The sequence below is a fragment of the Pituophis catenifer genome, unplaced genomic scaffold, assembly GCF_029215685.1.
Source record: "Pituophis catenifer annectens isolate HBS135680 unplaced genomic scaffold, rPitCat1.0.hap2 SCAF_1, whole genome shotgun sequence".
Taxonomy (NCBI): domain Eukaryota; kingdom Metazoa; phylum Chordata; class Lepidosauria; order Squamata; family Colubridae; genus Pituophis; species Pituophis catenifer.
Window position 1 is genome coordinate 74,026,815 of NW_027256881.1, and position 16,105 is coordinate 74,042,919.

General features: G+C 36.8%; 1 protein-coding gene across 2 annotated transcripts in view; it reads right to left on the reverse strand.

Annotated features, from left to right (window-relative positions):
• Nucleotides 1–10,121: 10,121 nt before the first annotated feature.
• CEP43 (centrosomal protein 43) overlaps nucleotides 10,122–16,105 on the reverse strand; it is a 28,775-nt gene continuing 22,791 nt past the window's right edge. For both annotated transcript variants that reach the window (XM_070951297.1, XM_070951290.1), the window contains 5 exons: nucleotides 15,779–15,888; nucleotides 14,638–14,700; nucleotides 13,725–13,758; nucleotides 12,514–12,607; nucleotides 10,122–10,976 (listed from right to left, as the gene is read on the reverse strand). In XM_070951297.1, coding sequence (XP_070807398.1) covers nucleotides 10,902–10,976; nucleotides 12,514–12,607; nucleotides 13,725–13,758; nucleotides 14,638–14,700; nucleotides 15,779–15,888 — 376 coding nt within the window. In that variant the 3' untranslated portion in view covers nucleotides 10,122–10,901. The remainder of the gene's footprint in view (nucleotides 10,977–12,513; nucleotides 12,608–13,724; nucleotides 13,759–14,637; nucleotides 14,701–15,778; nucleotides 15,889–16,105) is intronic.

A 16,105-nucleotide genomic window follows, 5' to 3' on the forward strand; every position in this document is an offset into this window, starting at 1 on the left:
AAGTCTAGAGAATTTCTCAATTAGCCCCCACCCCCATCCACCCCCAGTGTAACTTAAGGCAAATACCAATGGACTGAAAAGGACTAAAACAGGCATGTTAAACTTATCAGATTTAACAGACCTACTATATTTATTTTGACTTTTAAAAAATCAAATTAAATTCAGGCATTTTGCACCCTTCTCTAACAATATGATGGAAACAGCATTCTGGATAGAAAATAACCCAGGAGTAGAATTTCCTAAAGCCTAGTTTAGATTATGGCTGCTCAGCATTCCTTGGAATAAGAGCCAAATTAGCTCTGACTGGCAGGCTGGATACTAGATGAGATATGTATGATACCTTGTTCTATATATGTACTGTTAACGGTTACATCTTTCAAAATAAAGATAGCACAGTTATTATTTTTTCATGAAAAGTGCTATATGACATTATTTTTCTGCCACAAAAGCAAAGCAAAGCAAAGCAAAGCAAAGCAAAGCAAAGCAAAGCAAAGCAAAGCAAAGCAAAGCAAAGCAAAGCAAAGCAAAGCAAAGCAAAGCAAAGCAAAGCAAAGCAAAGCAAAGCAAAGCAAAAATATGTTTTCAAAAGCAGAAGAAATGTGTGACAAAATGTGATTTTAACGTAAAGCGTTACCTGGAGTGTAAGCCAGACTTGATCCCACACCAACAATGATTCCATGAGTGAAAAACAGCATTGGTAATTTCTGAGTATATGATGACCACACTAGACCACCTATGGTCACTAGATTTCCAATTATCGCCACTTTTATAGCTCCATACTTCACCAGAAGTTTTCCAGAAACAGGACCAAAAATCATAATGAAAGCATAGCTGACAGATCCAATCCAAGCTTAAAAAGACAAATGTATTTAATTAAACATATAAAAAAAATAGTAATATCAAATCACTTGTGTTTTACTCAGGGATGAAATCTAAAATTTGTTACTACTGGTTCTGTGGGCATGGCTTGGGGGGGAGTAATGTGACTGGGTGGGCGTGGGCAACCTTTTTTTTTTAACTTTTAAAAGCATTTTTTCTACAACCTTAAGAAGTTGCAGAAAAAAATGCTTTGAAAAGCCTCTGATGATCAGGGAAGTCAGCTGGGATCGCCAGAGGCTTTTAAAGGCATTTTTTTCCCTACAATCTCTTCAGCCGAAGGGGTTGCAAAAAAATGCTTTGAAAAGCCTCTGACGATCCCAGCTGAGCCGCGCGATCATCAGAGGCTTTTTTTTTACTTTTAAAAGCATTTTTTTGGCCAAAGAGGTTGTAGAAAAAATGCTTTTAAAAGTAAAAAAACAGCCTCTGATGATCACGCTGCTCAGCTGGGCATGGGGGGGAGGGATTTTTGCTACCAGTTCTCCGAACCACCTGCTGCCATCGCTACCGGATCGGGCGATCCGGTCCGAACTGGGAGCATTTCACCCCTGGTTTTACTGATGTAAATGACTCCAATTCTTGTGGTTTTCAAGAGCATTGACATATAGTTTAAACCATTTGCTTACAGACTGTTAAGCAAAGTATTATTTGTAAACAAAACTGCAGTACAATATATCAAAGCTATGCTAGAAATCTTAATGTAACAATGACCTACCTATCTGCGAGTTACTTGATTTAAAAGTGTCAAGAAGGGGCAGCATGTAAACACCAAAGGCGCTATGAAATCCACTGACAAGCAAGCAGTGAGTAGCAGCAGCTAAGACTACAACCCAGCCCCAACCCCCATTCGGAGGGGGATGTAAAAAAGAGATATCTGTCTTGATCTCATCCAAAGTACATGTTCTTGTTAATCTCCGTTTATTGATCATAGCGCGAAATTTTTTTAAGGTAGGCATGACTGGGAATAAAGAATTGTAGAGACAAAAAAAAGTATCATTAATCTCTCAAATAGAAAAGATTCAGCACACCTGTCCAATAATCAGAATTTTCTTACTAAAGCAGGATGCATATAAAAGTGGTGCTTGCATTACGACCATGTCAACAACAGTTCAAACTTGTGACAATGCTCAACAGGAGGCACTTATGATTGGTCTGCAGAGTTCCAGCCATCACAGCGTCTCCGCAGTTACACGATTGAGATCTGGGTTCTTGGCACTTGGTTTGCAATTGCAATGTTGCAGCAGCTGCTATCGTGCGAGTGCAATTTCCAAAGTTTCCTGCCGACTTTCCAATAGGAAAGTAAATGGGGAAGCGAGCAGGAAGTTGAAAGTCACTGTCATATAAGGTCCGTGTTTAATGATCCACCTCATGGTTTCTTAATGATGACAATTGGACTGCCATCCCTAAAAAGCACAGTCACATGAAAATGCATCACTGCATTGCTTACCAATGGCAATTTCCAGTCCCAATTGTCTTCATAACCTGAAAAACTATCTGCACTGCCCGCTGGCAAAACTGATTTGACTATTTATTTACAACTTTTCGTAAGTTATCTAAAAGATGTTACATATACTTCTAAATATTTTGTATACACATACTCAATAAAAAATAGAGTTATTGTGTTAGTATATCAAGGCACTTACCTGATTCAGCTTATTTACAGAAAAAATATTTAACTTTATTATATATAGAATATCTGTTCAAAGTGGAAAAATACAGAGATTATGAAATCATTCTAGCACAAATATCGGTTCCTCCTTTTTCTTAAAATTATTTTTGCTTAAAAGCAGATATATTAATTTATTGAGGGAATAGATTTGATTAAAACCACACAAACACATTCATTATCATGTTCTCTTATAATTTAGAAAGATGCAGTAATAATTTTATGCTCATTTAAAGTGGAAAAAGTATGGCTGTGCAGGCTTCTGAAAAAAAGAAATGCTCTAGATCAGAATATGTCAAGGTTTAAAGGGGCACTAATGCAGCATTGGTTTGCAAGTCCTTAAAACAGCTACATTTTATTCTGTAATCATACAGCTGTTGCACAAAAATGCATTTAATTTGAAGAAGTGCAGAGTTGCTGCCTTGGCACCTTGCTTCTCTTTTAATCAAAAATTTGCATAGTATTTTTAAAAGAAATATTGTAGCAATTTATTGTTTATTTAAAACCAAAATGGGCAACCATCTGAACATAAACTACGTTTAACCTGTGGTCTAATTTTGTACAACCCCCAACATGTGTTATCTTCTTTTCTCTCCCTTTCCAGGTGATTCATGGAAAACAAAGAGTATCAGCAGCTTGAAACTAGGATGCCTGTCCAGATTGTGATTCTTATATTGTCCACTGTTTCATGTCCTGCACAGCTTAGTCTTTCCAAAGAGGTGTTCAAACTCTTTTGTCTACCCATATTTCTCACCCACACATAAAATATCCATAATTTCAGGCATGTTTCTGTACAAGCCTGCAAGCAATCATTATTACTAAAAAGCAAATTGTCCTACAACCATTACACCAAAAATTAGCATTCAAGTGTTTTTGAATATTCCAACTGCAGTCGAACAATAAAACCAGTCACATCCTCTGATTTAGAACATAGAATAGGGTTGGAAGGGACCTTGAAAATCTTCTAGTCCAACCTCCTTTTCAAGGCAGATCTTAATTTACCTAATGAACACATTTTGTAGATGCTCAAAAGCATCTTGGTTCAGTTTTCTGAATATGCTACCAATTTAAAGGTATCATGTAAATAACCAACTGAACCAACTTCTTCCCATTTCTAACCAAAGTATAGGACTATCCAATAATCTTTAACAATGTTAACAATCCAAAGGGGCTTTTACAAAAGGCAACTGGACTTTAGTTTTTCGTATCTCATCCAAGAGGCTTCTTCAGTTCTGACCATGGATGAGAAGCCAAAGATCTTCAAGGAAAAAACAAAATGCAGTTGCCTTTTGAAAAAGCACCTTTGGGACAACCAATGACCTGGATGGCTGAGAATCTCCAAAGCACTTAAGTGTTAGCAACAGGATTTCTTAAATAACACATGTTTAAATAATGCCAAAAGCTCCGTGGCTAATCAGTTTCAAGTTGAGTTTCTCAATAAATATGCTTCAGAATTAATCCAGTGTCTGTATGTAATACAAAGTCCAATTCAGGCCATCCCGTTCCTGTTCCCATATACCTATTGTGTGCCTATCTTAATACCTCTTCCTTTACGTGATACCCTACGATAATGCCACCGCTATTCTCCTTCTCTTGAGCTATTCCGTATCCCTCCTTGTCCCAACAGTTAGCCTAGACAACGGTGGGTCGCCCCGTTATTATGGGATGCAGCCCTCCAGCGCCTTCTCTGCGAAGCTCCGGTCTCCCACCGCCCACATTTATACACTCCCTTCTCCTAGCCCAGCCTCCAAATCCCACAGCGAAGGACGCTGACTCAGAGAAAGATCACGCTTCCAGTTTTCCAAAGGAAAGCGAAAGCTTTGTGACGTATGACGTCGAGCCCTCCGTTAGAACGCTCGCTTAAAGGGGTGGGGGAAAAGGGGTGGGTGGCAGGAGATCGTCGAATTTAAGCCGCGCCTCAGTTCCATAGCGGAGGCAGCAGGAATAGAGCGGGAAACTGTGAAAGGAGGGGCGGGGCTTCTCCCGGACTTGTGGCCACAATAGAGGAAGACCCGAGGGCGCCGGTTTTCGTTCTGAGTTCAAAGAGGACTGGCGTTCCAAAGCGCTGAAATGGAAGCGAAAAAGCGACCACCGTCTATATCAGAGGTCTTCAAACTTGGCAGCTTTAAGACTTGTGGACTTGAACTCCCAGAATTCTTCAGCCAGCATAACATTAGCATAGCATAGCTCCAGCATAGCATAGCTGGCTGGAGAATTCTGGGAATTGAAGTCCGCAAGTCTTAAAGCTGCCAAGTTTGAAGACCTCTGGTCTATATGGAGCTTCTCAGTCATCCATGTCATGGTTGTCCCAAAGGAGATTGTTTTTTAAGAGGCAACTGGACTTTCTGAGGGTTTTTTTTTTCCTCTTTTCTTTGAAGAATTTTCGCTTCTTATCCAAGAAGTGAGCCGAAGAAGCTTCTTGGATGAGAAGCGAAACGTCTTCAAAGAAAACAAAAAACAACAACAACAACCAGAAAGTCCAGTTGCCTCTTGAAAAACTCCTTTGGGAAAAGCGACCACTGTTCCCCGACAAGGCTGATTTTGTGGAGATAGCTTATATTCACTAGCTTGGCCTCGGTGGCATTCAGGCGTAAAAGTCTGTCGGAATGGCGAAACAACCGTGAATGAGAAGTAGCGGGCAGTTTTGAAAGCTGCCTTTCAATGTTGAGCCAGAGCGAAATTGCAAGCTCGGAGTGAACTCGGTTATAAAATCCATCTTTCCAGGAGGTGCTGCTACCCTATCGAGCCTGAAAGTGGTCTGGTCTTGTGGAGCAGAATTGATGTGGTGGCGCAGTGGTTAGAATGCAATATTGCAAGCTACTTCTGCTGATTGCCGGCTGCCAGTTTGGCAGTTTGATTCTGACCGGCTCAAGGTTGACTCAGCCTTCCATCCTTCCGAGGTCGGTAAAATGAGGACCCAGATTGTTGGGGCAATATGCTGATACTCTAAACTGCTTAGAGAGGGCTGTAAAGCGCTGTATATAAGTCAAAATGCTATTGCTATTATTAAACTGGTACCCAGACTCATCAGCTTACAGAATGCAGTAATAATTTAGCAACAGTTAAAGCATCTACAGTAACCTATAATCCATACAATTGAAACTCTAATGAAGATATAGACTTAGTATATAAAAGGTTTAAGTTCTTTGCAAAATTCAGCTTTGATGCAGTTATATTTTTTTTTAAAAAAAGGAATTATAGGTTGATACTTGATGTCATGTTCCAACGAAAAGTATGAAGTTTTGTGGCATCTGTTATCATACACAAAGTCAGCACAGCATACTTTATAGGAATATAAGGTTTGATCATATGTAATAGATTACATTAGCAGAAAAATTACATTTTATTGTAAGAGGTATCAGTGGCTAGCTGACCTTACTAATTTTAAAAAACTAAAGCAGGGTCAGGATTGGAAACCATCAGGAAATCACATGACTGTAAATCAAATTACAAAATTGACACACTCTTAAAAGGAGGCAATGCCAAAACACTTCTATATTGTTACCAAGAAAACCACGTGGATATGTCTATGAACTCAAAGAAGCCTTATATTCATATTTGTGCATTCCTTGGGCCCTGAGCTTAGTGTTACCACTAAAAATAGCAGAAGTGAGGTGAGCCAAATCATGTACCAGGACAGGGCCTGCAACTGCCTTGGCTGGTTCTTGTTTCCTGAGCCCTTTTGGGCTGCTGTTGTAGCAGAAAAAAGAGCACCTGTGACTCTCCTTTCTCTTGTAAACATAGCAGTTCAGATAATCACTGCTTATCTGAAAAGGCCACATTCCCCCCAATGTTATTTGGTTAAATAAGAGAATCATCTGAGATTGAGTGAGAATACAACAATCACGGTAGATAACTTGTATGTTTAACCTTCCTCCAAGTACATAAACTATTAATCACAGTTTATTTACAATTCTAGCATTGGCAGACATCTTTGTAGAAATGCCTGCTGATTGAGAGACCTGCAAAAAGATAATCTGGAATTGTTGAAATGGTGTCATGAAGATTAAAAGTTGACATTAGCAAAAAATCTGAAAAAAAAAAAAAGATCTTGTCCTTCAAAATGAAATTGCTGGAGCAGAAAAATGTTAACATTCAATTATTTCACCCTAAGCTTAGCCAACAATGTGTAACGAACAGCCAGTGGTATTTACATTCATTTTTTATGCATAAGACAGTTCAGTTTCTTATTTGTAGTCGTTGTCTTTTCTAAGCTGGTGCTTATCCCAGCTCCAAAAACTGGATGCTTTTAGCAAGTTTATTTTTGCTATGATGAGAATAAGGAGATAATTGGTATAGAAAAATATCTACATGTTATTAATTGTTGATTATTTTTCTTAAAATGAGAAATAGCTGTTAGAAAATGATTGTTGTATCAGGAAGATTGATTTCCTACTTCCCCCAGGAGGAATGGACTTTCAGGTACACATTGCCTTTTTATATGTTCCTGAGAGTAACTCCAGATTTAATTTATGCGGTTGTAAAATCCCATCAGTCATCAGAATTTATCCCTTTCAGAATCCTTGTCATCTTGTCAATTCGTTAAGGCAATGCAGTAGCTGAGAAATAGGTCACGCAGCATATGACGAGATGCCATTTTCCAAAACAGCTCCTTTAAGCCCTACCACATTTCTGAATAAAGCTGCAGGTTTATGCTGTATTTTAAATAACTATTCAACTTATACTTTAAAGGAAACAGAAATAAGGAATTTACTCTTTATTTGAAAAATGCTATCTTCTGTTTCTCACCATAGACTTTGTTATGTGGAAAGCAATGAATGGGTCAAACGGTGGAATTCCCTGGAAGGCTCACAGACCTGATTTTGCTGACGATGTTGCGCTGTCCTCAGAAACTAGCACCTCTTGCAGGACATGACTACCAACTTAAGACACAGAGACTAGGAAAGTAAGACTACAGTTTTAGTGCTGATAAGACTAAAGTCATGTTGATTGGAAGTCACTCGCCTAACAAATTAATCACAACTGGCCAAAAGCTGATAGAGCATGTCCGACAGTTTTCATATTTCGGTAACGTTATCGTAAGATGGCAGCATAGATGCAGATGTCAAACACAGAATTGGTAAATTCATAGCAGTATTTCAGCTCTTACAACCTATTTGGTCAGTTCCAACAATAGATAAGATGACCAAGTTACAGCTTTACAAGACAATTGTTGTACCAACTGTGATCTATGCCAGTGAAACATGGGCAATAAGAGCATGCATAGCACAAAAGCTCAATGTGTTTCATCAACATTGTCTAGAGAACTCTGTCACTTGGCACAACCATATCACCAATGAGGAACTTTTGCAGTGAAGTGGATCTAGGAAGTTGCAGGCCATTGGGACAGAACATCCAATGCGCCTAGCTGGCTATATTCTTCACTTGCCAGAACATCAATTCTTGAAAAACGCCGTATGATGAGCACCACCAGAAAGAAAACGGAAATTGGGTAGACCACATAAAATGGCCAGATGTTAAAAGCTGACTTATACACAATGGATGTCAAATGGGAATATGCCAAAGATGCTGCCGTGTTTAGTATTCATTGGAATAAGTTTGCTGCCCTGTGCGCTTTGCGCAAAAGTAAGCAATGATGAAGATCTTCTTATACCATGGGTGTGAAACTTGCAGCGTCACATGGCCATTTTGTGACGTTTCAGTGTTTTTCCCCTTCACAGAGCTGGGGTGGGCATGGCCTGCGTGTGATGCATCCGGCCCATGTGCCGCCAGTTTGATACCAGTCTTATACATATATGTAGTTGCATTACAAGTCACATTGTCTCATACTCGAGATGCAATCCTGTGTTGGGTGCAGTACTCAAAATATGTCCCACTGAACTAAGTAGGCCATTTTATCAGGTGAATTGATATAGTACAACTTTAGTACTCCCTAGGAAGCTTGGACAACTTCACTGATGCTTCATTCTCAACATTGCCTGGAGCACATGGAAAGTATAGTGCAATACCAGAAATAATTAAAAACTTTCAATGAAGCAATTACATCACTACATGTAATTATGGAACTAGGTGAGGGCCTTTCAAATGCCACTGGCTTAGTATTTGGTATTAACTGAGCCACTATAATCACAGCTTATGGTTTGATAGGAAAAGTAAATTTGGCCACAGTATGCAATGGAAACTTCTGACTTCATACTGAACTTCAGTAGATCCATCTTTTCCTAATACCTAATAAAAGCATACTCTATAAAACTCTGGATTATTTTTTTGCGAGTGCTTTGCAGTCTTTTCATTTTTTCCATCTAACTACAATAAACAGTAGTCTAGGTAGGAATAGAGCTTTGAAATTACTATCTATAAAAGGGAGAAAATGGAATGAAAACACAATGTCTGCAAGTCTCAACACATTTTTTTTTTGTTTTAAGCTAAGTAGGGACTCTTGTTAAACAGTATTTTATCCCACTCGACTCTACCCCACCAAAGCCGAACACAAAACTAGCAAGTTGCATGGACTTCAGCAACTGCAGTTGTATTAATTCATGAAAACCTACAGTAATCCATTGTTGAAGCCACCAACTAAAGTGGCAAAAAAGTATATTCAAGTGTTATCTTCTCTAGAACTCTTTATCAGTCAAAATACTACAGAAACAAGGTGGGGAGGGGGGCAGGGAGCCCAAAATTTAAATTTTCACAACGTTTCCACCACAAGTGCTTGTATGGAAAGGAATCATTTTGTTATTTAATATACTCAACAAGTAGAACCCAGACTGAAACTAAAGCAGCCTTTCCTACTGATAACTTTTTCTGTGGGAGCCCCGGCCCTCTGGAATGGATTGCCCACTGAGCTCAGGACAGCCCCCGACCTTCTTTCCTTCCGTCGCGAGCTGAAGACGTGGCTCTTCCACCAATTAAACTGATCCATTTGGGGGTACACTGGTATAATTTTAAATCGTTTTTTAATTGGGTTACTGATTTTAATTTGGTATTGTATTGTGATTTGTATTGAAGTTGTCATTTTGTAAGCCGCCTTGAGTCCCTAGGGAGAAAGGCGGCATATAAATCGCAATAAATAAATAAATAAATAAATAAATAAATAAATAAATAAATAAATAAATAAATAAATAAATAAACTTCCTTAACTGCTTGGCTATAATTCATATGAATTACAGGTATTATGGCCTAATAAACATCATATTGGTGGAAAGCAACCTTAAAAACATACTGCAAATCACAACCAATTTCAATTTACTGATAGTAGTTAGGATAATTTTAATTCAAAAAAACAATTTACTTCAAAAGAAAGTTGTCAATTTTTATTAAGTGCACTAAGATGCTCAAGAAAATGGTCAAGGATTAATATAACTATCACAGATAATATATTGCTGAGTATCGCTTAAAACCCTTGTGCAAAGCTTATGTGTAAACACTGTATTTCTATGTACATTTAATCATAAGCATAGCCATACATATGATATACTGAAGTTCAGACCACCTAAGTTACTTTTATTACTTAAGGTGCTTAGAAGCAGGCTAAAGAAGGTTCATACCCTCCATTAAAAAACAAGGATCAGAAAGAAAATTATTTTAAATAAAGGACTCTTATCACAGAACTTTAAAGTGTTTTTTGGAAATATTTTTATTTTGCATTCACCTGTGTTTCAAAGAAAAAAAACATGCTAATAATCATTTATAATTTTCATTAAATTAAACGAAATGGTAACAATGTTTTAATATATATAAAAATAGGTTTAAAGTTAAGGCTCATATTTCAGCGGCAATATTCAGAAGTACTTAGCAATCTTGGCCACACAGAACTAAACACGTAAAGCTGCAAAAAAGGTCAACTTGCTAGAAATCCTGAGGGATTCATAATTCAGAACTAACATGTAATATACCTCAAGTTAGGTATTCTATTGCCATTTTGAGAATCTTGTCAATTATGCCCTGTCAACTAAAATAACTTCAGTAGCTAAAAGATAAATTATACTGAAAACTGAGTCAACAAAATAGCAACCTTGCTGAATTTTCTTACTTTCTTCAGCTAAAAAAAAAACAAACTAGATAGTTGCCATAACATCAAACCATGTCTGCCATTCTTCATATGCTTTATGGATTTCTTCCCTTATGAATGTTTATAAATCAAATGGTGGCGTGTCTGTCGCCTGCAACAGACATCTCTCTGGGACCTAACTACTACCTTAGTTGAACTAGTCAGCAGTATTAAACTCCATTCTTTGCGAGCTTAAAATCTTCCCCTCTCCAGCTTTGTTGGGTTGTTTTATTTTTTCTCTTGAAATAAAAGGCACGATTTGTGAGGGGATATTTCAGAAGATTGATTGTCTTAAAATACAGTCTACAAAGGTCGACAGTCCCACCATTTAAGATTTCTGCTTTCTACTCATGCAACATCCTCTAGATAATCTGCTTCAACGCTTAACTGAGAAACAGTGAAGTCTTGTGTGAGGTCTTCAAGCTAGGAAGGAAAAAAAAAGGGAGGGAGGTTATTAATCTTAAAATTCAGGCCAATGTATGTTATAACTGTTAACTATATTATTTTCCTTTAAAAAAGGCTGTACCAGAGACTTTAGGAAACGTACAGTGGAAAATATATGTCTGTTATTGAAGAAAGGTTCCGGTTCACAATGTGGCATAATCCAACCTTGATTCAAAGTTTCATATTAGCCTTAACTTTGTTTTGGAATTGGCAGCCAGAAATAAACTAAACTTATGCTCATGCTTATTAAGAGCAGTGGTGGCGCAGTGGTCAGAATGCAGTATTGCAAGTTAACTATGTCCACAGGCTGGTTTCGATCCTGACTGGCTCAAGGTTGACTCAGCCTTCCAAGGTCAGTAAAATGAGGACCCAGATTGCTGGGGGCAATACGGTGACTCTGTAAACCATAGAGAGGACTGTAAAGTGCTATGGAAAAATAACGGTCTAAGTGCTATTGCTATTCTTCAGGTAAATTTATTGCACTCTGCATATCTTGAATATCTGGCCATCAACCACTTCAAATATATTATTCTAGAATCTGGGGCTTAACTAACTAAATAATGAAATTATATCACTTGTGGCCAAGTTTTTCAGTACAGCATTTTCCTACTTTGTCAATGGAAGAAATAGGAGTAGATTTTGTGTTTGCCCCCCACCTTCCCATCTCTTCTAAAGCAGCAGGTTTTCTTTTTCATGCAATATATTAGAGTATACAGATGATAGTCTTGTGGTCATTGTCCTCATTAGTCTTCCCCCATCACTCATTTTGTTATTTGTGAGCTTTATTAAAAGCTCCAATTGTATAGACCACTGCAAAAAACAGTGCATGCATTGTGTTCCCTTTTTCTCTAGCCCTTCCCATCCATGCCAACAGTTATACTAATCAAAGATGAAAAATGTATGGTGGTGTTCACACCTGTTATTACATTTAAGATCATAAATGAGGATTTGCTTTTTGCTTATAAATTGTGGACTGAAAGAAAAAGTAAAATCAGCTAGGATCTTAAACCTGTGCATCATATTAATCTTTTGAGTTTCTGATTATTTAGCACTGCTTACACTAATCTGAAAAGCCACACAGAAGCAAACTGTCCATATGCTTTTGTAACAATTAGTATTTGTGCAGTTCCTACTTCATATTTTTGTATAAGCTGGGAACCCGCACAAACAGGTATGGGAGTTGTTCACTTATCTTGGGGTAATATTCTCAACTCAGTTACAAAAATCTCATCTTCCTTCCCTTTTATTTACCATGATTGTCTCCAACATTTATTAATATTGTTTTAAAACATATCCCATATTGATATCTGCTGATATTTAATAACCAGCTCAATTGTATTTTATTGGGAACAGTTCTGGATCTATCTATCTATCTATCTATCTATCTATCTATCTATCTATCTATCTATCTATCAATTTGAGATATTAATTCCTTTACCAGTAATGGTTTATTTTGCTATATACTACATAGATGTACCATCAACCCCAATTAGTGTTAAATTAAAGTAAATCATACTTTTTCACTAGTAATGAAGTCTTCTAATTCCATAGAAATATCATCTATTTCTTCACCAATACTGACTTCACTTTTCTCTGACCGATGACTGGTGCTAACAAAAGAAAAAATTAAAATATGTAAATTAAATGTTTATATTTAATAATATTACATAAATATTATTGCACTGAAATTTGCCTTCAAACAGTACAATATATGATTTACAACATTACAATAAACATGGGGGCGGGAGAGAATATTTACTCCCATCTATTCTTTATTTTGAAACCTCTACAAGAAAAATATGCAATCCAGAGATATAAGTAGCCAGAAGCATTTATTACACAATAACATAAATCCTGATTTCCTTTTGAAATTATTATTTAGTACTTGTGCAATGAAATATATCATAAATGATTTATTCCTACATAGAATATTGTGCATATAAAATGACACATAAACTACTTTAAACAAAGTTCATAACTTGGAATCAAATCCAATGAGATATTGATTTACAAATAGTTTGCTCCTAAAAACTTATCTAAGCATTTAATTAGATGCAATGTCAATTGACTTTGCAGTTAATGACATATGAATTGCCAGATATCAAAGAATCGATAAAATCAGCCAAACGTATAATTTTACAAAACGTTTAAAACATTAGGTATAAAATATATGGCATCTACAAATTTTCCAGCAGCACTTTTTAAAGTGCAAAGCCCTTTTAGAGTGAATTGAATAGTGCTACTGCAGAAAACAATTATAACAATGAAGAGATTTAGGTGAGCATTGTGTTTTCCTGAAAAAGATGGTCTCTATTTTGTATTCTTGTGCATAGCATAGCCAAATAAGAGCTCAGATTTCTAAAGGTAAGCTTTTCCTCCAGCTGCTTCTCTTAATTAGCTGTTTCCCCATTCAGTTTAGCTCAAGTGTTATCTCTCTCCTTTGGCAGTACTCAATCAGGGCAGGCCAGAAAGACCAGATAGGTAAGAGGTTCTGTTTCACATAACATTTTTGATAAGTACTACGCAGGAAAATATAAACAATGTAAGCTTAATTAGAAATATGTGAAATTGCAAATGTAGTATCTCTACTATAGAGTACAATCTGGGAAAGTCCTCCTAGGCCTAGGGAGTGACTTCAATATAGAACAATCCTTGAATGATGCTATGCATTTATAGCTGTCTTCCTGAAAATTAATAACCTAGGAATTTTAATATTTTTCCTCTTACCTGTTGAAATCATCAATATATTCATCTTCCTCTCCTGTTTGTAAACAATTAAATGAAGAATTAGAAGACTTGAAATTGAATCTTTCACTATATAGGTACATTTGACATCAACATCAATAGTTGGTGCAATCTGAAGACATGGCTCTTTGCCCAGGCTTTGGGTGAGGAACACCCCTTTCTACTTTTTCCTTGCTCCTCTGCAGGATTTTTTTTCTACCATCTTTGTTCTTTTTTTGTGCTGATGTAGTTTGTATTGTTCTGTTTTCAAATGTTTTTAACAATTGTAAACCACCCATAGTCACTGAGTCAGGTAGCATGTAAATGTAAGATTTTGATATATGTTATTATAAAACAAAAAGCAGGTATTTTTTGAGGAAAAAAAATAAAGTTGAGAATAACACATGCTTAATGTATGCCACTTACAGGTAATCCTTGATTTATAACCAGTTGCTTAGCAACCATTCAAAGTTCCAATGGACTCCCAGAAGGTAATTATGACCCAATTCTAAAGTTCCAATGGCTGCCCCCAACAGTCATGTGATTGCATTGGCCTGCATTTACAACCATTTGCAGTATCCCACATGACTATACTTTATGACATTTTTGCCAAAAACTTGAATTTACTTCTGGTTTTTGACAAAAATGCTCCATAAAAAATAATAGGTTTGCTTAACAACTGCAGCATTCCCTTAACAATTGCAAATTAACTTAACAGCTATGGTAATTTGCTTAATAACCACCTCAAAAAAGGTAATAAAATCAAGTCAGTCACATGATGACCCATTTTATGAACATAATTCTTTAACAACCATAATAAGCAGGCTCCATTACAGTTATAAGTCGAGACTACCTATAAGGGAAAAAACATTCTGCAACTACATATACAAATTTTAACTGTGCTTCTGCTACTTGCCCAGCTCAAGTGATCCGAGTTTAGAATTCACCATCTTTACATCTTTCAAAACTGAATTTGCATCTGTAAAATAAAAATTAGATTAAAATGGTGCTTGCACTTTACATAAAACCTGTTAATCAACGTAAGAGTTTGAAAACATTATTAATATGAAATCCTATTTTAGGTTAATACATTACTATTATGACTAGTAATGGGTGCACAAATCTCTTTTACTTTCCTTTTCTCTCCATTTGTAAAAATCCATTCCAGAAGGGGTTTGTGAATCTTTTAAAACAATGGGAATTGTCCAAATTGGACACAGTGATCTTTGCTTGCTCTTTATCACCTGCACTGCTTGGGTGCAGAGAGCTGTAGTGGTTGAAAAGGAGAATCCACAAGAGGACTTTTCAAACATTTCAGGCTGCAGAACCTGTTAAATCTAAAGCGCTAATGACAGAGCTGCATTTGAGTGAACTTTTTTTCCTCTTAAGTTTCTCATAGAATCCCATCACGTTCTCATGGAACCCTAAGGTTCTGCAGAATGCAATCTGAAAAACCTGGCCTAGAAAAGAGACATTGTAGGTGTACAAAGACACATGAAAAAGAGTTTATATGTGAATGGAGAGAACATGAATGGAAATAGTAGAATTAGCACCAGGGAAACAGAAAGGAAATTATATTGGATCAACTTTCACCCAGTGGGATGTCTCTTTTGACTGGTGGCACGAGGCCTCAAACCTGCTTGCTTAGGACTAATGAGTTCAAACTATCCATTCCTGCTTTTGGAAGGGGAGTATGCAGTGGGAATGTGAAAGAAGGAGGAATCCTAACGCGTAATTCAAAATCCACTCTTGTATCTTTGGGTACATCTAAAGGACAAATAGTACATTTTTGCTATCCCATTTTTAACACTTAACCTAGCTTTTGGAGGAAAGCTACTTCAGTTCAGCAGTGAAACAATATGTCTTGTTGCCAGCTATCAGATCTATCACAGGTCATGTGTATCCCATTCTCTCACTTTTCTTATAAAATAGGAATGACAAATGGATTAGACGTCTGATCATGTAACACAAGCTAACCATGAAATTTAGGATGTGGGAGTGGCAATTCCCATTACATTGTGCTTATGTACAGCCAAGATATCTATGTAAATACTTACTTTCAGACTCCTTTAATGGAGGTACTCCACTCAAAGAATTCAGACCACTCTTTATGGGTAATGAATCAGAAAGAGATGCAACATTTGCTGCTTTGTTGTAATTATTTTTCCTTTAATAAAAAGGGTTGGGAAATGCAGTCATCTTCCAACTACTTTACCATTCACTTATTAATAAAATATGACAACTAGCAAAATGAATAATGACTTTTGTTACAAAGTGAGGAATGCAAAGTTCTGTACTGATTTCTTACATAATCTCAGACTTCTGCTGCTTTCACTTATAAGAAAATTCTTTAAAACATTTATGTTACAAAATTATTGATCACC